The sequence below is a fragment of the Branchiostoma lanceolatum genome, chromosome 1, assembly GCF_035083965.1.
Source record: "Branchiostoma lanceolatum isolate klBraLanc5 chromosome 1, klBraLanc5.hap2, whole genome shotgun sequence".
In the NCBI taxonomy this organism is placed as follows: domain Eukaryota; kingdom Metazoa; phylum Chordata; class Leptocardii; order Amphioxiformes; family Branchiostomatidae; genus Branchiostoma; species Branchiostoma lanceolatum.
Window position 1 is genome coordinate 5,008,866 of NC_089722.1, and position 23,165 is coordinate 5,032,030.

At 43.0% G+C, this 23,165-nt stretch overlaps 1 protein-coding gene across 5 annotated transcripts in view; it reads right to left on the reverse strand.

The window, feature by feature from the left end:
* Positions 1–636: 636 nt before the first annotated feature.
* Positions 637–23,165, reverse strand: part of LOC136430611 (glycine receptor subunit alphaZ1-like) — an 88,011-nt gene continuing 65,482 nt past the window's right edge. For 2 of the 5 annotated variants that reach the window (XM_066421368.1, XM_066421362.1), the window contains 8 exons: positions 21,684–21,751; positions 20,603–20,823; positions 19,221–19,303; positions 16,808–16,942; positions 15,969–16,183; positions 14,480–14,632; positions 4,617–4,751; positions 637–3,480 (listed from right to left, as the gene is read on the reverse strand). In XM_066421368.1, coding sequence (XP_066277465.1) covers positions 3,271–3,480; positions 4,617–4,751; positions 14,480–14,632; positions 15,969–16,183; positions 16,808–16,942; positions 19,221–19,303; positions 20,603–20,823; positions 21,684–21,751 — 1,220 coding nt within the window. In that variant the 3' untranslated portion in view covers positions 637–3,270. Of the gene's footprint in view, positions 3,481–4,616; positions 4,752–14,479; positions 14,633–15,968; positions 16,184–16,807; positions 16,943–19,052; positions 19,136–19,220; positions 19,304–20,602; positions 20,824–21,683; positions 21,752–23,165 lie in introns of all 5 variants that reach the window. The other 3 variants (XR_010754914.1, XM_066421382.1, XM_066421391.1) reach the window with 3 other exon arrangements.

A 23,165-nucleotide genomic window follows, 5' to 3' on the forward strand; every position in this document is an offset into this window, starting at 1 on the left:
GCTTTAACCATGGTACAGTTGACACATACACCACCTTTCATTTATATGAGGGCCTAAAGTACAGTCTGATTCTTTAAAAACGCAAAGAAAACAATTATTAATTCAGCACAAGGAAATCATAAACACATTGAACATTGCAGAAATGTATTCGGTAGAATATAAAAACCGAACCAAAGTATAGCCTTAACACGTTTTGGTGTTGGTATTCTGCGGTATGTGTCTTTGACATAGCCAGCAGTGATGTGTATGATTGTTATATGTCATGTATGTATTCATGTTATATGTAATGTATGTTATCAGGGGCACCACAGAAAAGCAGTACTATTTCACTGAGATGGGCCTCCCTGGCTAAATAAAAAAACAAAAGCGAATGAATACTAGTAGATGCATGAATGTGAGAAATATCTATAATTGACTGTGAGTCGTATGAGATACCTCCATGCTACGTTGTCCTTCGTTTTCGAAAGGCCGTCATATCAGCTGTATCGAAGTTCCAAGTTTTGATCTTCGAAATGGCGTTGAATTATGAGGGTCAAAGTGATGTCAGATTCTGGGGTTTTGAAGCCTTTTGTGAGGAGGGTGCACCTGTCCACTTTTTCTCTCTCTCAGAAAAATGCAAGTAACCATGACAACAGCTACCGATGGTGGATTTTATTGAAAACCTCCATAATGCAACACTAGTACACTCGGAAATTTAAAAAGCGAAAGCAAGAAAGGGCTCGAGGTGGCTGGAAGGACCCCGTAGCTATTACCATTTCTTAAGTAGCTTGTCACGGACTAGGTAAGCCGGACTCACGTCCTACTGAAACCTATAGGAACTCTGAAAGGATACATCACATCATATCGACACATCTAAGTCGGAAAACTCATGAAAACGTTGGTTCATAGAATCGGCCACCAAACAAGCGACCAGAATATTTATAGATTACTTTGTCTAACTGCGCCGCCTAGCGGTATGTTTTGATAGTGCACAAACACTAATCTTGTACCTGGATCACGTCCACCCTATAAACTCAGTGATGACCCGTATGCAGCAAATATATCAGATATTCATTGCTTTTTCATGTTCTATTTTTCATTTACAATAGGTAATACTCTTTCTCACCAAGTTTCTATAAGATATTTTACAGTAGAACTCCCCAGTTTTGATCTGCACGGTCTTCAACACATTATTTATTGCTTACCACCCAACCCCAGATAAGCTTTGCCTAGAAATTGTGACAAAATTGTGTCCATGATGTAGAAATACGGAAGCTAGTACGAGCATAATTATATGCAGAGGGCAGGGGGTTTCGTCGGTGCGGAGGGAGTTGCGATCGGAACTCTACTTATTTTTCTTATTTATTTTTTTGTTGTTTTTCTTTGTCGTCTACACTGCAAAAAACTTCTTTGGTAACATCGAACTATTTTGTGTGAGAAAGTGTATACAACCTCGAACGGCGGTAACAAGGTTAGATCTCCCGACCGATTAACCACACATATCGCAAAACTCCTGCGCATGACGAACGTTGAAACACGACACATCTTCTGGACTGGAAAAATATGCCTAGTTTCCTCACTACACGTAATTCTGCAGTTATCATGGCCGCCACTGTACACAGACGGGAACGGGAGGACACACGAGTCTTTCTTCATCCCTGCTGGCGGCGCTACCTGCCCGGTGGGTTCCCTCCTGGCGACGCTACCTGCCTGATGGGTTCCCGTGCACAGTGAGATGTTGACTGCAGACAGAGAGGCGTCATGTCCTAGTCTCAGGAATCAGTAGACTCCGTTTCTCGGCTGAAGCCCGCTCCCGTCGCCCCGCACCTCTCAGCGGCTCCACTCGCAGGATATCGATGTATATGTGGGAGCACCTTGTGAATATTAACTCTATTTTATTCGCGCCTGGCCGCTCCCGTATTAACGCCCTCGCCCTTCGACAGGTTTTCGATGGGGGCCCGCGGATCGATCTCTGGCAATTTTTCGGCGGACGACGCAGTTCTGGAAGACGTCCAAAAAGGAAGATTCGTTTGGTAGCTTGCCCCCTCTCCTCACTCTTCTAAAACCCGATCTGCTGTACAGTATTTAAAATTCTATACTCTGTAGAGAATGAAAACAGTTACTTATCTAACGGGTGAGCGCGAATGGCGGACGAGGAATGACATTGTTGTATTGGACGGCTAAATTTACAGCGTTAAATCCTCCTCTGTACAATATTCTTCTGAAAACCTCATTTGCATTACTTCGCGGCTGCGGCGACACTGGCTCTCCTCCCAACAAAGATGGCAGCCCGGCTGTGGAAACGATATTTTCCTCCCGAACGAGCGGTCCTGACGCGGGGACCTGTGCCGGCATCGCCCGAAAGTTCGTCCGTGCGATGGGCGGTCGGTTCCTCGCGGGACGCTCGCACAATAAGCCGGCGCACATTAAAATAATGAAATTATTGCCGTGCGTTTCATAACCGTTGACACATAGTCCTCCAAGTATAAATTAAACAAATTGCAATTTGCGGGATGGGTTGGAGGAAGATGCCCGGGCGCGGTGCCGCTGACCCCTTGGCAAGCTTGCCCTTCTACCGATTCTTCATTCCCCCCGCACTTCTCCAAGATCGATGGAAACGGAGTTGAAGTAACTGTAGCCGCATGGGAAGCATCGATCCGCCGCTGTAAGGTATTCCACGCGTCACTCGGGGATCTCGCTCACTCGGGAACAAGCGTCGCGATTGGAGGATGGTAGATGGCTTACGATTGGTGGAAGACGTGGTGCATTATGGCGACGACGCATGCGTGGTATTGCTGTATCACGGAATTCTGCTTGGACGATATCTACGTAGTTATATATACTTTGGAAGAGCGAAATTGTACATTGTCCCGAAGAGCAGCAGTTTCCACTCTTTCTACACGGGTCTCAGCTTCTCGTCGAAGTTGTTGTTTTTTACACAAAAGGAAGAACATAGTCAAATACTAGACATATAGTCTTGTGTTGGCCCGCAAGGTTCAGTTCCCCGCGTTATTAATATGTATATGTAGCGGTAGTACAGTCCTGCCCAAATGTCGCAGTCTTCAGCGGTTCAGTTTAGAAATTTAAGAAGTGTTAATTTCCTACTAATCTTCCCTTCTCGGGGACAACGTCCTCAAATCCTCAAGTTGGTATCTTCGTTTTTTGCTTCTTTATTTTTCATTATTACAGAGACTCCGTCCCGATAAGACGGGAGTGTTCCTAATATGGCACTATTGTCGTGCGGTCTCGATTTATCCTTACGCACCAGCTGCTTTCTCAGTCGCTATCCGGCTACACGTACGGCTTCTGGAGGATGACCAGATAGATGAGCCAGTACACCATGTTGAAGACGAGAAAAGTGATTGGGAAAGCAGTCCGCGAAATGTAGTCGACCTTCTTAGCGTAGTTGTGGAACCTGGTTTTGTTGACCTCGTCCTTCGCCTTGTCTCGCTCGGCTTGGGCCGGGTTCGGCTGCAGGATGGCCACTGCAGGAGAGCCGTCCTGGAGGGGCAGGAAACAAGATATAAACAAATAAATATAAACAAATAGAGTAATTTAAACAAATCAACAGAACATGAGACGGACAGACTTAGAATGGAAGCTCGTTGGTGTTGGTGGTGGACATGATCAGGCGCGTGACTCATCATTTCCACACGTGACTCTAGTGTGAGGTCAAAGGTGAATGGAAGTCAACCGAGACGGGGGCGATACAAACTTCCCCGCACCTTGGTGACATCACTAGAATCACGTGCCAGAAGTGATGTTCCATTTGCTGTTTTTTTTTCAAAGAAGGCAATAGGAGAATTCTTTAGCTGGTAAATGTGAACCATCCATACCCTCAGTTTTTAAAAAATTATAATAGTGTGGTTCTCTACTTAGTTAATCTACAAGCAGCAAAATATACAATCTTTCAACCTGCAAGGCTGTGGACCTCTTTCTGACAAAAACAAGATACATCTTTGTTGTCCTTGTAAAATCGAATAGACTATATCTATTCCTCATTGCTACGTTGAGTTGTTCCTTATGTGTTGCGTGAGGAAAGAGATACAAGCGTTTTTTCAGGATGCATTCATCGTGATAATAGAAGAAGGTATAACTAGCTTGTTGTGTTCCTACGTTAGACAAACAGAAGAAGGTATAACTAGCTTGTTGTGTCCCTACGGTAGACAAACAGAAGAAGATATAACTAACTTGTTGTGTCCCTATTTTACACAAACAGAAGAAGATATAACTAACTTGTTGTGTCCCTATTTTACACAAACAGAAGAAGGTATAACTAACTTGTTGTGTCCCTATTTTACACAAACAGAAGAAGGTATAACTAACTTGTTGTGTCCCTACGTTAGACAAACAGAAGAAGGTATAACTAACTTGTTGTGTTCCTAGGTTAGACAAACAGAAGGGTATAACTCACTTGTTGTGTCCCTATTTTACACAAACAGAAGAAGGTATAACTAACTTGTTGTGTCCCTATTTTACACAAACAGAAGAAGGTATAACTAACTTGTTGTGTCCCTACGTTAGACAAACAGAAAAAGGTATAACTAACTTGTTGTGTTCCTAGGTTAGACAAACAGAAGGGTATAACTCACTTGTTGTGTCACTACGTTAGACAAACAGAAGAAGGTATAACTAACTTGTTTTAGCCCCACCTTGGAGTTCCTTCGCTGCTGCAGATCGACATCGGCGGCGTGGTTTTCGTGCGGCCCGCCTCTGTGCATGGTGAACGCAGCGAAAGGCGAGAAGCGATGCTCCTTCCTGCCATCTTCGTCCTGAAAAAAAAGAAGAAAAAAACAAACAAGGTTTAGTCACGTTTGGGACTGCATCGTTCCCGTTGCAGCGATCCAAGCTGCAATGCGAAGTAGAACCTGCCAGTAAATTGCCATAAAGAAGGTCTCAAAAACGTCCGTTGTTGTAACTCAGTCGTGTTCGGGACCACAGTCTTAACACTACAGCAGCGACTAGCTGCATTGTGAAGTAAAACCAGTCAGTACTGCCCTGCATGAGGAAAGTGACAGAAGGTCCACCGACACGTCGGCAGGTGAAAAACATTTGGCTGTGTGTAAAAAGCTTTGTAAAGGAAGGTCACGTGTTCTGAGTTTCTGGTCAATTAAACCCCGAAGAAGGCGTGTAAAAGCTGATATTGACCGAATATGACTTGTATTGAAATGATTTTCATTTTTTCATGTATTTTCGAAATATTTGGTTTATGTTAAGACGGTAAACAAAGAAACAACACGAAATAACAAATTTCAGAAACGTGCTACAAATGTTTTCAAAAAAAGAGTCCCCCTTCCTACACAGTGGAACGGTAACTCAGATGATTAATTCTATTGTTTACTTGTGGCACTTCTATGACGTTACGATGGAATAACTGATATAAAATGGGACTTGTGATCATCTGCCTATATGATAATAAGTGATCCATCTGCGCTATCCTTGCACATCTCGCCCGAACGTGCCCCTGCCTTTATTCTGCAGGACGGCCTGGGTGTGATGGAGGGCTGGGATTCCCGCCCGCCATCCCATTACCGCCGCCATTATGCCTCTCCATAGAACACATTCTGTGTACACGCCACATCCGGGCCTCGCATGAGGCTGCGCAGTACATGCAGCGCGGTGTCGCGCCAAATATCTGCTACCTGCCAAATATTGCCCCAAGACCGTTTGGGATTTTCCGGTATATCTGAGGGAGACAAGTGCGTCAACGTCTGGGTGAACTTGAAAGGTTGACGGAGGGGGTGAGCTATAGACACTTATCCGAACGTTACTCTTACCCTAACCCTCTGGCTCAAATTCTAACCCTAGCCCCAACCTGAACCCTAACTCCACACACGCGCACTACCCTACGGTGCAAAAAGCTGTTTCAGCAGAAATTTGGCTCAACATCGGAACGGAGGAGGTTTTCCGCTGACTCCGGAGCTGCTCTCTATCTGTCTCTCAATCGAGAAGAGAAGGGTGGCGCTATCAACTTCCAACAATCTTTGACCCGTCGCTGACGTCACATTAGCGATTGGGTCAAATAGCTGAAGACGACGAAGCCATTTAGACGAAAGTTCCGGGAGTACGTTTTTGATTTGAAAAACAGATTAAATTCTAATGAAAGCTCATCTGTGTTGGTAGTAATCATAATACGTAGCTAAACTTTCTTCCAACACTAAGGTATTCACGGATCGAATTTTCGTCACTGGTCGTCGAAAATTCGATCCATGAATACCTTAGTGTTGAAAGAAAGTTGGATTGAATGCTGTATAGAATAAACGAATGTTTTAAAACATTATCCATTTAAAACCAGACAGACCAAGGCGTAGGCGTAACACGGGGTGAGCTCAACTCATTTGCATGCATAAAAGAAAACTAGGAGAAACAAACATGAAATATCGTACGGAGAAGGACGGGCAGATGAAGCGAGAAATCCCAACGGAGGCGTCCCGGAAGCAAATTCAAAATGTATGAAAGAAACAAGACACCATTTCGTGGAAAATAGACATGTAAACAGATCTCAATGGAATGGGAGATACGAAAGATATCAATGTTTTGAATAATAATGATTCAAAATACATGTATTACTGAAACAGGACAGAATGGGCAGGAGGCTAGCTTCTATTGCTTATGCACATGTAATTTGGAGCAGATAGACAAACTGTCTAACAAACAAACATACCAAACACAAGCAGGAATCATATGTACACCATACCACCTTTATTTACGTAGTTAGTGTTTAAATTAGAAATATTAGCTTGCACCATTTATGGCATGCCATTTTAACAGGTCAGTTAGAATATGGAAATCAACATTGGTACCTAATTTGCACATCATGAGCGTGTAGATAGTTTGTTTAGAAACAAGAAAATGTGACGGCCACGACAACATTTGTAGTTTGACAGATCTTTCGTCTTTACGTAAGGAAAACTTTCAATGTACACAATTTACAGGTCCTATAAAGATCCCCAGAGTAGCGTTTTACGACTGCGTAAAGCATATCCAGGGGAAGAGATGACAGAGATGCAGCGCTGCCGCGTTTCAAGCGCTTTTATTCACGTCGTGCGCTTCATTTCACCGGGTCATAACGCGGAACCGCTGTGCATACATTACATCAGGAGCGCATTACCGATGGTAATCAGAACGCGTCAAACAACGGTGGTACTCTCGGTAACATGTCAACGTGGCTTTGGGGATGTTCAGCTGACACATCGTACATTATTTCTATTTCAGTGTGTTATGTCAAATGCTATTGCTGAAAGTCCAGATGGCTTTGCTTGTCGTCATATTTCTGTAACAAAGTAGTAAACCATGCCGACACTCCAGGTCGTCTACAGCAACACGGTGTTGTTCCTGATTAACCGTTCCTAAAATGACTGTTCGACACTAAGAGACTATCCACACCAGGATAACTATGATGGATTATATTAATCACAGAAGCAGTGGATTGCTCATTCCTTGACAAAGACTGTAGCTGATCAGTCGAAAATTTGAGTAAGTCAAATTTGTTGTGTTGGCAATAACTGTTTAACTTCAGAATGATTGATTATTAATCAATTAATAATCCGATAGAGGCCCTGCAGGCGAGACTATAACAGCAGTGTGTGTCGCATCACATCTGCTATCCTCAGACACCTGCAAACGAGACTAACAGCAGTGCCTGTCGCGTCAAAGCTGCTACCCTCAAACGTCTGCAAATGAGACTAACAACAGTGCCTGTCACATCACACCTGCTATCCTCAGGCGTCTGCAGGCGAGACTAACAGCAGTGCCTGTCGCGTCAAAGCTGCTACCCTCAAACGTCTGCAAATGAGACTAACAACAGTGCCTGTCATATCACACCTGCTATCCTCAGGCGCCTGCAGGCGAGACTAACAGCAGTGCCTGTCGCGTCAAAGCTGCTACCCTCAAACGTCTGCAAATGAGACTAACAGCAGTGCCTGTCATATCACATCTGCTATCCTCAGACACCTGCAAACGAGACTAACAGCAGTGCCTGTCGCGTCAAAGCTGCTACCATCAAACGTCTGCAAATGAGACTAACAACAGTGCCTGTCATATCACACCTGCTATCCTCAGGCGCCTGCAGGTGAGACTAACAGCAGTGCCTGTCACGTTACTCCGCTGCTGTTGGAAAATGTCCCCGACAAAGCTGAGGCGCCTGGGAGCGAAGCTACCAGCAGGGCCTGTCACGTTACACCACTGCTGTTGAAAAATGGCCCTGGCAAAGCAGGCGTGTGACAAAGACGGATAACGTCAACGCTGGAAGCCATTAGCATGATCAAGACTCTCATTTCTCCCAACCCTGACCACGGGCCAACAATTTGGGATCTGAAACGGCATCGTTTCTTCCCGCGGTTTTAATCTCTGCCGTCAAATTAAATTCCGGGGTCCTAACAAGGCATCCCGGGACCTAATTGAGTTCTGTTGTACTTGTAATATAAGAGCTGTGCCCTGACTGTAATTTGTGGCCCAACTCCAGAACGTAAAACTATTTTTTACGGCGCATTGATTTAATGGAAGGGACCGTGTGATCAGATTGGATAAGGAGAAATGCGACCGGGGTTACTCAGGGTCATCCGATTTCGGCTGTAATCGGGAATGTATTTTTTAAAGCACAAGAACAACTTTTTTCCACGTGATAATCATGCAATTTAATGCGATTGAGCTATGACTATGCTGATGATATCAACCACTACGAAACCTCTGACGTTTTCAGTAGTTAGATTCGCGCTCAGGTCAATCCTTCCAACTTCCCCCTGCAAGCCATCGTTCACCGATCAACAACACTTGATTGGGTTTTAATTTGATTGGATTCACAAAGCACCCTAAAAGCTTTCAAAGATTCGCTACGTTTGATGACAAAGAAGTCATCGTTGCCACATTCAGCCGGTTCCGCACAGATCGATCGCAGAGGCTACATTTTCCCTATACCACTGTGTCGTCATCTCTTCCAGAACCATGATGATGCAGCTGTGCTTGGCTAGAGGTCAACTAGACTTTTCATATACCCAGGTACATTTCAAATTCCAAGCGAACAAAGTTTGTCAAGTTTTGGTATAAAACCTGGTTCTACCAGATCTTGACGAAAAATAGCGGATGCTGTCTGAAACGTCTGACTGTTTAAAAATGTTATCCAGTTGCTTGTGAGTAACTATTTTTGGCGTAACTTATTACCTGGATGTCGAACCTTCATCAACATAATGTCAAATTTTAGTTATTATTCTTTCATTAGATAGGGCGACCGTCTATTTTCTACGTCACGACGTTTCGATGAGATTAAGGCAGTTCCTGTATCATATTTGCTTTGAGGCAGATGAAGCTGCTGTTGCTGGCTAGAATGTGCCGGAATGTACCCGGGTGTATTCTGGCTAGGGTACAATCTGGTCCGCAACACTGAGTGATAACCCCTGCGGTCACGTCAGCCGCCGCACCGTAACCCCATCAGAGGGAACTGCGCATTATCTTCCTGGAATTCGGATTCCCGGAATTCGGATCAATATGTCTGATCCTGAGACCGTCCGGGAAATGAAATCTGCACAACCATGGGGACACGTCGCGATGGAATCTGGAGAAGAAGATATGGCGCAGTTTCGCCGCGTGGGATGGATACTTGAAGAGACTTCATCTTTATTGGACCAGCAAAAAACAATACCAGAAATCTCGACATCCGTCTTGTAGTTCAGCAATACTCACGGCTGCAGCACGAGTAACTTGGTTCAGAGATAAAACTTCTTTGCGACAAGTTGGCGCATCGAATTGTCGACTCTCCTGCGGCAGTTTTTCTCGGAATTAAGTTCACCACCATCTGGGTCATGTGATCGGACGGATACGTGACGTCAGAAATCGGTAACTCATAACCTTCTCGATTAAACAAAACACATATGCACAAAAATGAAATAACAAGATGATAAGATGCAAGTTGAAAATCAATTCGAAAGTATGTTTGTTTCAAAACATTTCAAAGAAAAGTACACTGAGGGATATATGTTTCCAGAACATTGATTGTTTATAAGAATGGATAAAAGTATTTTCGCAGTAAAATATTGTATAATTCTGAATCCAAGCCGAATCGTTGAAAAGTTGAATTTAACTTCCTTTAAGAGACAGTAACAAAAAGGACCAAAACGAACAGATACTGACCACAATCCAGCTTTCGCTATTTGATTTGTACCATGTATATGTAATGATATATGTTGATTGAGTTATTAGGATTTAAATGATGTAATCTGTACCTCTCTTTTATTTCATCAGACCCTTACCTCTTCCATCATGACCCAAATTAAAAGCGGACTGCGTGCCGATTTGAGCTTCTTTTGAATAAACAAAGGTTCAAACAAACAAACAAAGTAACTAACAAACAAACTGTAATTGCCAACATGAAATATGGACTTGCCCAACAGTCGTTGTTAAGGATTGAGAAATCCACTGCTTGTGTGACGTCTCGTTATGCAGATAGAACAATGCAACTGCACAGCAACTTATGACCCACTGCTCAGCGAGACACTTCAACGTTGTAGTTCAACTTTGATTCAGAATAGCTTCAACCAACACAGATGGACTTTCACATGAAGTATTGAAAAAGAAAGGTGCATGTAGCGGACGCGTTGGCAGTTTACATGCACGCCGATGTGCGTGTGTGAAACGTGGTCTTCTTGATGTGGTTGTAGTACTGATGGTGCGTTCAGATGTTCCCGACCTGCAGATATTACTCTTATTCACGCTGTAGATTATTAACAAAATGATCAGCTTTCCTGAGTTCTCCCGAACCGTCGCTAAAATATCCCTAATCTGCGCTAATGAAGCCCACGCAAGGCATGTCTGCGCGTCATCAAGGTCGAGGACACTCGGCATGGTTGAACTTGTAAAGATCCCACAAAGGGGCGAACTGATGGGGGAATTGGGCCCGGTGCGCAGGCGCCGCCAGGTCTCGTCCAGGTACCCGGATGCGCTCCGCTGCCTGCATACAGATTGGGGCCGTTACAAGTTAGTTTCTTGGTTCGGGGATTTTTGTAAAAAAACGTATGGGCTTTGATGCTGCATGTATGTTTTGATAGCAAAGGTGCGTGAAATGATAATGTATAAAAAAGAAACATTCATTATTTGACAGACCGAAATGCAACCACAGAAGGCGCAAACTTAGCGAGTGAAATTTTTACTTGACAAACAATCGTAAGCGGAATAACTGTGATAACTGGGTGGACAAATATTTTGTCCAACTGCTGATGCTTAAGACGAGCATAATCCTGAATGTGATTGTTTTCTAAATAAAGAAATAAAACAGGAAAATCCAAGGACCAAGAAAATCCAAGGACCAACATCGGCTTGCTGTTGCCTGGCCTACTCCGACAGCAGCCACAGCTGGAGGAATGGCCCCCGGCACATTCCGCATTGCTGTTACCTGGCCAGTTCCAGCAGCTGCCGCAGCTAGAGGAACGGCCCCCGGCACATTCCGCATTGCTGTTGCCTAGCCAGTTCCGGCAGCAGCAACAGCTGGAGGAACGGCACATTCCGCATTGCTGTTGCCTAGCCAGTTCCGGCAGCAGCCACAGCTGGAGGAACGGCACATTCCGCATTACTGTTGCCTGGCCTACTCCGACAGCAGCCGTCAACTGGAGGAATGGCCCCCGGCACATTCCGCATTGCTGTTACCTGGCCAGTTCCGGCAGCAGCCGCAGCTGGAGGAATGACCCCCCCCCCGGCACATTCCGCATTGCTGTTACCTGGCCAGGTCCGGCAGCAGCCACAGCTAAGGGAAGGACCCAGGCACATTCCGTATGCACCACACGGCGCTCTGCACAGACGCCTGCTTCTTGCGCTAGTTTTCTAAAGCCCACCTGGCGTGGAGAAGGGCACCTCCAGCATATGAGACGAGCGGGTTGTATCGTTCTGCATCTTTTAGAAGAAAATATGTCATTTGTTTTACGTAGGGAACCTCTGTGTGAATATCGCACAGTTTTCTGTAACATAATGGGATCAGAATGTCAGCTCTTTGAAAGTACGAACGGCCACGTACTGTAGACACTTTTCCCAATAAAAAAATCATATTTGTACGAGTATTTTCGGACATTTCTAGCTTAAGGCTGTCGAAAAATATGATTAAAAGGCCTTGCCGCCTCTTTCAGATTGCAAGATGTTATATTATCTTGGCAATGTGAAACAAGATATGTCGTTATCATGATACATGGTATACTCCTCACACTTAAATAGTTGCACGGGACAATCTCTTACATTTTCATGGTTTGCATATTGGCTGGTGGAGGCGAAGCTACGGTTTCATTTGCGTTCTTTTGATCCGCCGTCCCTGCGAGACTTTCCATCACGTTGCGTAACAAGTGTTTAATACCGGGACGCGGGGCGTAATCAGCGGCCCCGCGCCGCATCAGAACAGGTAGGTAATAACGCCTTCCTAATACACGGCGGGCAGTGCTTCTAATCAGCCGGCCGGCGCAGCGTTGTTTATATCGCTGCTGTGAAATGTGGGATACTTCGTCCTCCACTGTCTTGGTCAAATAATACGTTGAACACAATGTGTAAGAATTAATGTTTAGACTAGAGTAGTCACCTGCTATGTTGTTCTCTTCCTTGCATTACATGTACTTGCAATTAGTCTCCGGGCAAGAATTTGCCCAAAAAAAAATTATTATATCAGAGGCCCTCCACCTCCCCCCCCCCTTACCCATATCCGTATTGACAAGCAGTTAGTATCTCTTTCATTTGCGCGTCTCCTCCAGTTCTAGGCCTGGTCGGCAGATTGTGGCCCGATCCCGGGTATCTCCCTCGGCCCGCCCGATCCCGGGTATCTCCCTCGGCCCGCCCGATCCCGGGTATCTCCCTCGACTCGCTGCTTGTCAGACATGAGGCCGGGACTTTAGTGCCGGCCCGAGTGCCTTCCGCATTGATCGGCAGCAGAGGTTAGATGGAACCGCCAGAAGACAGCTTCGCCACACTACCAAAATGTTTTTTACTCTTGGTCAAATGTTCTTTTATTAAGAATTTCAAGAATAAGAAAAAGAAATGAAGATTCTTTAAATAGAAATTCTCACAACAAGGAACACTTTCTTGATTTCATTAAGTAAAAGAAAACACTTTTGAGAAAAATTTCACTCTCAAGAATTACTTGAAATTTCTTGTTTTTCTTGTCATCTTTAAGAAACTATGAAAAACTTTCTCCTCTCTTCCTACTTCAAAAAGATTACTGGAAGAAAAAAATTATTCATTTTAAGAATAAGATTATGTTTCTTCCTAAATTCAGTAAGTTCTGGTACGAATATGCAATAAACTTATTGCCATTGTCATTATTTGAATATTTGTATTATTTCTTTGGAAAAAACAACAACTTTCAAACGTTTTCTGGGCGGGTTTCGGTCTGACCTGTGGACATTTTGATTATATTATGAATAAACAAACGATTATTAGTTTTCACTTCGTTCCCACCTGCGACTATGACTATGTAACCAATGTCTGCGCCTCTCGGAGAGCCATGGATTGTTGATGATTGGAACAACTAAAAACCTGATAATGCAATGCTGACTGGAGGGTATAAACGTCAGTCAAATTTTTTCTCGGCTAAACTGTTCGTTTATCCAACGTTTTGGTATCGGTAGTGGCTGCGTTCAGCACCAAAACAGGTGATAATGGAGCACGCTGTGAGTCAGAGAGAGAAGGCTGACCCGTTGTCGGACGATGATAAGGCCGTAGAGCTGCGCGCAAATTACGGCGGTATTAAGATAGAAACGATATCGGCGCCCAGGCGTGATTCTTTGTCATTTCAGAAGCGCTAGTTCTGACTGGCAATAACAGTTTATAGATGCTTTGAAACAGATGCTCAAGTGCATCAATACAAAGTGAGGTGAAATGCGATGCTATCACAAAAAATCCAGAAAATGGTGGTCTATGGTCTGAACTTAGGGTATTTTTAGTTGTTTTCTTTTTTGCGTAAAATATTTGGGGCCCGTGGTCGCTCGTTTTCTGCTGGTGCGCTAGAGTACGTTACTCGGGTAACGTAGTAACGTTACGTTTGTTAGTTGTAAACCACGTCTTTGTCTCTGATATTGTGGAATGGTGAGTCGTGAATTAATATTGAAGCAGCGCTGCGTGATTTATGTTATTTACCTTACCTAGTGCCATCCTCATGATTCAGGTCAGGGGACAATGATTTCACAACTGCAAATTCATAAGCCAAGGTGAACCCCACAGCATATGTAAGCAAACCAAACATAAATATGTGTCCACTTGTTTGTGTCTTTTTATCACGAGAGGTTCAAATTAACGTGTAGGCTTGTGTTCATGGAGCGGAGGTAATGACAGAGGAGGCGAGACTGAAAAAAGAAACAAAAAAGTGACAGGACTCTTGATAACTCTCCTTCACACTGGACTTAGCAGCACAGCCGAGTTACGAACGATGGTGAAGGACAAAAACGCGTAAGGCGATCCAAGATTCTGGAGTCGGCATCCTACAAACACAAACGTCTAGAACAGAAAAAAAAATGTTACGATGACGGTGTAATAAACGTACCTTTACAGGCCGCCTGTTCTTTCTCTGCTTCTTCCTCTGTATCTCCTTATCCATTCTCGACAAGAAGTTGACGGCTGCGAACTCCAGCAGCGCAGAGAAGACGAATAATAGGCACACCGCCATCCAGATGTCGATGGCTTTTACATACGATACCTGAAACAGAACGGAAACGGAAGTGACGTTAAAGGCAAAAAATAGACTTTATCAATCTGAAGTACAGCTGTCGTAATTCCTTTAACGTGTTCGAGGTATTTCCTCGATCACGGAACCTCCGTCCCTTCCGAAAGATGAATGCAGCTCCAGCCTGGATGCCCTTGCCTGGATTCTCCCAGTTACTAACTAATTAAAAGTCGATCTCACATGTGAGGCTGCTACCGATAGAGCTATGGGACATCCGAAAAGCCTTGGGACACAAAGTTTGGTATCACCAACTGATGGTATAAAGATGCCAGCAGGTCTTTGTAATGTTTGTATATCCAAGCTCGTTAGTAAGACCTTCTGTCAGCAGCGCCCATACGGAAGCGTCACTCCTGACTGGAGGTAGACTAAAGTAAATCTTCTGTATCAATTAACTATCCAGCGCTTATTAAATATCTCCACACATCTGTACGGCATGCTCTAAATCTTCGCACCACAGCATCTTTCTTCGGCTGAAGAGACACACCCGAATTCGACTTGCAGCCGAGATGACAACGGGAATGGAATGAATGATACAAAATTAGAGGATGTATAAGAGAAGTTAGAATGATATGCACCAATATAATCATGAAAATTTACGCTCATGGGTAATTAACATATCGTAACCGTTGATCGTCGCATTTCTGGAAGGTCACGTGTCATGAGCAATATATCTAGTCTGAAAACGACCTAAAGTCTGGGGGACAGTCGATCGGCATTTTTACATCTTTATCATTTACCAATCCACAGTTTACAGCAAAAATTGTCATATTCCAAAATTATTCATACCCTCTGCAAATTTGTTGTTTTTGTCAAGAATTAAATGTAGTACGGTGGAATTTGGATCTGTAAAAAACATTCTAGTTGACAGTTGTAAATGAAGAACAATTGTGGTTCGGTTTCATATGGAAGACCAAGGGGATTAACAACTTGGCAAAACTACGAATGAACTTAAACCAGAAATGGTAGGACAGATATATTGACGGACGTCGATTTTTTTTGCAAAATCATGGTTTTCAGAAATATTGTTGTATAATGATATTTATCAACGTTTTCTACCTTGCGCCAGTAGTTTTACGGAGCAAACAATACAAATTTCCACAAAATAGATTAAAGGTTATAATGGGTACGGATATCGTTGCTTGCATGTGTTAGTTCAGCTAAATAATCATGAAGCAAAGTTTACCTGCTATATTCAACACAGTCTGACAGTCGAACTGGAGTCCAATTTCTTAGTTAGAAATGACAGTTGAACTTTGCGTCAGATTGTAGTCTTTGTTAACTCTGCATCTAAGGTTCCTGTCGTTCCTACCTTAGGTAGTGATGACGTAGTCCCCGAGCTCTGAGCTGTCATGGTGAGCACGGTGGTGATGCCAAGCCCCACCCGCGCAGGGGCCGCCTCCATGTTGATCCAGAACGACACCCAGGACAGGATGACGTACAGAAGACTGGGAATGTACGTCTGGATCAGGTAATAGCCCATCTGTCGCGCCAGGTTGAACGTGGCTTGTATACAGGTGTAAGAACCTGGAAGGGGGGCATGAATGTTTATTTATTTATATCGTTGATGAAGGTTAGACATCCAGGTAATAAGATACGCCAAGATAGTTACTCAAACAGCTGGATAAAATTTTCAAACAGACGTTTCAGACAGTAGTCACTGTCTTCCTTTAGTTAGTCACTGACGAAAGGCAGCGCTTGCTGTCCGAAACGTCTTACTGTTTCAATAACTATTTTGGGCGTATTTATTTATAGGTTTGGCTGTTACGCACAGCCAGGGCTGCTCCACTAGCATATTGCTATTACAAAGGAATATCCCTGCTGACAAAGACAAGACATTACAATGAAAATTGTATACGGACAGCATAGCAATATTCTAAGTACATGTGCATGATAACTAAATATTGAATATACATGATATACATGAATATTGAATAACAGTTTTATAAGGTTTCACGATTCCGATTACATATGCGCAGGAACACGCATTGTTAGTAATATTGAATACCGGAGGGCGATTCTCGGGAGAGGTGAGTTTTCGACAGCGTTGCGCCCGGCGCACGCAAAGCGCGTTCGAATCATTCGATTGAAACCCCGCAATACAACTTGGAAGCTGTGCTGTAGACCTTTGTACATGTCGTTTTGACTCACCTGTGCTGTAGACCTTTGTACATTTTGTTGTTTTGATGCCGTCTATGACGAACTGCGGTAACTCGACGTCATCTGACAGCTGCACCGAGTCATTCGCTGCCCAGGTGAACATCAAGTCTTTCGTTGTGTAGCCAACTGGAAACGACAAGTACTGAATTTAAAGCAAGACTGCCGACGGATTACATCATTACGACTACAGCATCAGCCCAGTCGAAATCTACAGATAAAATTAATGCTGTATTTGTCATAATCACTACTGCAGATTGTAAAAAAAGAGGTAGTATGCAAAATGGGCGTGGTTTTGAATCTAAGAGCATTGCAAAAAGTCAAGGTCAATATCTGGTCCAAAAGATGTCATGCACAATACTGAGTGGCCAGATCTGCAAGGTTTTGTACGACTGGGGGATTGGGCATTTTAAGAAGGGTCCTCAAGGGTTTTCCAGAACATTAACACTGTATGAGGAATCTGGTTCCTACTTCGTCCAAACCCCATGTCAAGTCCCACATAGAATGCTTTTTTGAATATGAAAATGGATTATCTCAATACAATAGATGCATCTGGTAACGCTTGTAAACGCTTGTATTCTGTCTGGTTTTTTCTCTAGCTGGGGATGTTTCTGTCTCAGACGCAGGCATGCTTGCACCTTGCGCTGATATATATCTTATTTGAGGTAGATAAATACAAGAAACACACACGTAAGTACCTAACTGACGCTATTACCGACCCTTTTGGAAGTGCAATCTATTATGATTGCAACTGTTTGCGATTAAACAAGATGTACATATATATACAGATACCCTTACCTTCGTACCGGGTATTAAGAAACCCCACTCTGTAAAGCTGCTAATCGATGTGCAATCCGGTTCGATATGTAGCTGAACAAAATGTACATGTTCCTTTTTTTGGAGGGGGGGGCGTGTCTTTTTTGGGGAAGTCAACTTTGAAACAAAACTTACTAACCTCAAGAATTGTGTTTTAGGTTGGAATTTCTGTCAAACTATTACAAAGGCCATCGGTAGGTTCTCAAACATAAGCTATCGCTAAACAATACAGCTCATTCTCAGTATTTTTATTATTCAAATATTGCTTTGGATTTTCGGACCCTTGCTTCCATCGTACATACCAATCAAAGCAGAACTGTGATGTTGATATGCGCCGATATAACCGGGATAAGCTTGAAACTACCGGTGATAATGTCGCCAGCTGTTCATTGGATAATTCCTGGATACTTTCGTGTGGCTATCGGTAACGTGGTATCTTTGAGAAAAAATGAGGTTCTTCGAGGAAAAGTAATCTTCTCAGAGAACAAGCATGGTTGGAAGAGAAACAGAGGGGTGGGGGATCGAGGGGAGGGGGGTGCAGTGCAGTGCGGTGCAGTCCTGTGGACGGATAGGCCGGTATGTACAGTACCCGCCGAGGGGAGGGGAGGGGGGGTAGTGCAGTGCGGTGCAGTACTGAGGACGGATAGGCCAGTATGTACACTACACATACGTCATGCGACACGTCACACATAGATCCGAACTGATGCGAGCGTCCTCAGGCCGGAGCGTGCTAGTATTGCTGACAAAGTATGATTAGAAATATATAACTGAATAGATAACGGAAGTGAGCAAATGATAAAGAACCGGGTAGAAACTTTAAAAGTGCGCAGTTTCCTCAGTGCAAAGGTTTGCTGGTGCGTGCGGTCAAGATGTGCAGCTGCGCCGTACCACAACACTGGTCAAAACGGTATGCATTTGCAAGTAGGTCAGAATAAAGTTGCAAACGTTTCAAAAGATTGAGAACTGATAGAGTAAAACAAAGAAACACCGAGAAACGTCCAAGCACTTTACGAAGGAGGCTAGTTCGAGTTAAAGATGAAATGCCACGGTCGCAAGATCCTCATTTTATTACGTAATCAACAGTTACGTGTGACCATGATGTCATGAGCAACACAGGGAGTCCGCATTGTGTGAGTATCTTTTAAGTCGTCAAGCCGCTGAATACATTCAGTAGAACGTCTGTTGCGTGCATGCCATTGCTACATCGATGCCTTTTTTTCATGTCCAAAAATTACATGAAGACTTATTTCAAGTGGTTGAAGTTCTTGTAGAGTTCTGTGGCAACGTTCAACATTTAGTTTCAGTTGTAATTGTGGGTTCTGCGTCGTTCATATGGGCCGAACCCAAAGCTTTGATTTGATTGGTCCATAGATTTTTTTTCCGAAAGTCTTTCCGTGGCACTTCATCTGCTTTGTCTACTTACAAGACTCTAGCTGCATGTTGCATTGTTGGTAGTCCATAGGAAACCTTTGTAGCAGCATTGGGCATGACAGCCTCAGTGTTAACCTGTGTGGGAAGGCGTCGTCTGGGTTTAAATACCTGGATATAATAAGAGGCTAACTCGGGGTAAGTGCGTACCACACCAACTTACAGCTTTCTAACTCCATCTTGCACATTTGATAGTCCATGGGGAACCTTTGAAGCTGCATTGGGCATGATAGCGTCAACGTTAACCTGTGGGGAGACAGGCAACCGTGTGGGAGGAAGAACGGCATCGCACAAGCTTCGTTGCGATTGATGGACATTCGGTTGTTGGCCTCTAATTTTCAGTTTATATTCAGTTTGTCCTACTTGCGGTTTTCAATTATTCTTGGGGGAGAACCTCGACATAGAATAACGTAACGTTACGTAACATAACGTAACCAAGCGTAACGTAACGTAACATAATATGACCTGAAAGCAAATTCTAATAATAAGAACAAAGGTCGACTTAAATAAGCGAACCTTCATAAATAACCGGAAATCGTCAGTAACTAATACTGTTTGTAAATCAAAATAACTTAGTATTACAGTAATGTACGTTCGTCCTAAAATCAAATCATAATGAGTAATGAAACAATGGATCAACTTAATTGTAAAAAATAGGCTTCTTAGATTAACGATAACCCCAGTCTAAGTCCATTTTATTATCTCCGTTGTATATGTATTCGTTTTGCATTCATTTGTGTACAATTTTTAGTTTTATCATTTAGTTCGACTGAAGCCATGAAAAAGGTACAATCCTGCTACCTCTGTCATGTTCACTGTATAGTGACGAATTAAAAACAAAATTGATGAATTGATAAATAGATAGCCGAACATGTACACTATCACGAAGTAGACTGGTACCATCGTTCGTTTTGTAGTTTTTATTTTTAAGACTAGTGACATTGGTACTTGATAAAGGAATCTTTTTTAAAGGAGTCGAGTTGCCGTCAAGTCATATTCATCAATCGCAAGAAGCTCCTGTAATGCCTGAGAGATAGAAGAGTCATGGTGAACAGACGACACGAACCAAGACAACAACAACAACAACAACGATGAAACTGAACGTGAAGCAGGATGCAGATGAGGACAGAAAGAGAAGTTGATGGTTGGTAATCAAGAGCGGATGCAGCATGCAGCGGTACAGCCATTGCACAGTCATTCTTAGAGTCCTATTCCATACAGCCCCAAGATGCCATCTGATGTAATACATGTCTGTCTTAAGCAGTTTATAAAAGCCTTAACGTTCGCATCAGAAATAGCAAGTCGATGACTCTTTAGATGACAGATTTTAACCTCTAGCGAAGTGAATGTAATCCATATTTCATTAATTTCAATTGCAAATAATCGTACAAATTCGGCAAGCAAGACGCACATTTCGGTGACATAACAATCACATCGATACATTTCAATATAAGAACTCGAAAAAAAATGGACAACTCAAACCGTTTGAATCCCAGGAATGCTCCTGTAAGAAAGTAGTGAGACATTCTGTCCCGACTGCTTTACCTTAAACTGTAGAGAATATATCCTTCCGGGGAGACCCGCAGGAGTCTGTTCTGTGTGGTGACTTGGTGAAAGTTCGCCCCTTTTTCGTTGGCAAAAAACAAATCGGGGACCCATATTTTAGCCAGGAGACTGGGATCGAGACTCAGACTCTCGTTCCACATGTCGAACTTCAGCCGGCGGTCGCTCCACTGTTGCCGAAGGAAGATGTTTAGCTTGTAATCCTGGGGAAAACGGAAGGATTTATACATGGCTTAAGCCGAACAAAGGAATTATTTTTTTAAACTCATTACTTGAAACATTGCACACAGTACAATATATGGGAACAGTTACTAAACAGCAATACTACAAGGCTAAACTATTCTTCATTTAAAACTACGAAATATTATCATTTCTATTCTAATGGGACCAGGTTTTTTCATGAATCGTTTAAACTATGATAATCATAAAGACATTAAAAGGGTTAGTGAGGACCAACCCCAAAGATTTCTGATAAAGCATGTTTGAGAATTTCAGTTCATCTTGTTATTTTTGTTTCCTCGTGACGTCACAGCTTCCATTGCCATTCCTTTTTGGTTGATTCTGGACGATTCAAATGTAAAACCTGCATTTTCCTATACGTCACTTTTAAAATGACCATTTCATGAAAATAGATGGCATTCTTCAGTCAATATTGACCTTAGAGCCAACCCTATTAGGGGCTGAACAGTCCTACATGAGAATGACAGCCTCTGCCACAGAGGGGACATCTGCAATGATATATGCGAATTCAATTTCACCTTAAGACTGCCAGGTTTAACCAACTAACATGGCGGAAAATGCTTACGCCTTAGTCACGTGCGTGCAAACCCCCTATACGTCATATACGCGTGATTTGATAAGAGAATACGTGTTCTTCGAGGGTACAACTTAATCTCCAAGCAGATCTATCGGTTGCAAAGACCGTATCCAACTGGCAAAGGGAGTTTTCATGGACACCTCCCTGTTTGAGTGCTGGTAGATCAGGTGTCGATTAAAACTCCTTTTGCCAGTTGGATACGAGCTTTGCCACTGATAGATCTACTTGGAGATTAGTACAACCTACCATGGTAGTCTCTGCAATCGCACCAAAGCTGTTGATGAATATGTTGATAGTCACGTTGACAGGAGGCCCTGTAGAAGGTAGAAATACATTATTATGTCAGTAAACATCAAACGAGTATGCCACCCCTCTGTCTTGTGATTTCGTCAGGACAAGCGCCTTCTGATGACAGCTTCTGCTTCGCAGTTGTTCTTTAGCTGACTTCTCTGAAAACCTCAAGATGAGTCGTTGACAGAAGCAGGATTGTCGTTAAGAATCACGTTTAGAAACAATGTCAGAAACGAGTAAGCCTGTTGATGTGTTGGAAATCAATGGTAGAGGTAGGATTGCCGCTAAGAAAGAAGCGTAGAAACGATTGTCAATGTAAAAGCGAGTAGCCCTTAACGTCGATGTCTGAAAACTTTAGTCGAATTGTTGATAGATATATGATTACCGTTAATGTGTCATCTGTACAATCAATGGAAGAAATGATTAGGCCTTTTCGTTTTTCATTTTAATCTTATTTACCAAAGGACACCATATCGCCACTAAGGTGGTTTACAATGTGCTCTGCAGGCACACATTAACAAACTAGAAAGGCAACATTTGCGAGCAAATACAGCATGTTTAGCCATACTCCTCGCCATGCAAAAAATGGACTCTCCCAAAATAACAATGGACCATTCTAAAATACTTGCACTAAAAAAATGAATCACCCCAGTCCAAAATTGAGTCTTCCAGTAGCACCTCAACACAATATGGACCAGTCCACAACCATATCCACTAATTGATTAACAAATACACTTCTGCTAAAAAATGGACTTTTTCATAATCATTCCAGCTCAAAATTGAAAGAAATAATTAAAGAATCCTCCCCTTGCAAGAATGGGATATTCCGTGCCATTTCCATGTAAACCAGTCGAAAAATATCCGCTGAAAATTACACTCTTGCGCATAATCAACCCAGTTCAAAATTGAATTAGAAAAGATCAACCCCAGGGAAGAATGAAGTTTTCCATAGTATACATATGAAGATTTGACAGGAGACGAAGGAAATGACCAAAAACAACATATTTGAGTCAATTCAAAGTCACCGAGAGGGTTTTAATATAATATTTGTAATATGGTTGAACTACTTTGATTAAAAGAATGTCTAAGTCACAATAGTTCTAAAGTGTTCAAACAATTAGAATTGAAACTTATAACATGTTTGAACTTATTTCACATACGTTGGAAACATTTCGAACGTAACTACACAAAAATCTCTTTATTTAGAACAGTTTCAAACCATCTATCCAAATGTTTCAATGTTCGAACAATTTGTAACAAAAGATTTTCACAATTGCCCTCATAAACGAAGGTGCTAAGTCCTCCTGTGTGTTTCTGCCTATTTTCGGTGGCCGCGCTAGACCACCAGCGGATTTGTTTTGACGGAGCGTCACCCGCGCGCGACGATGTACACTGTTTGGCACCGCTAATATCCGGCATTTTCCCGCTCCAAAACAC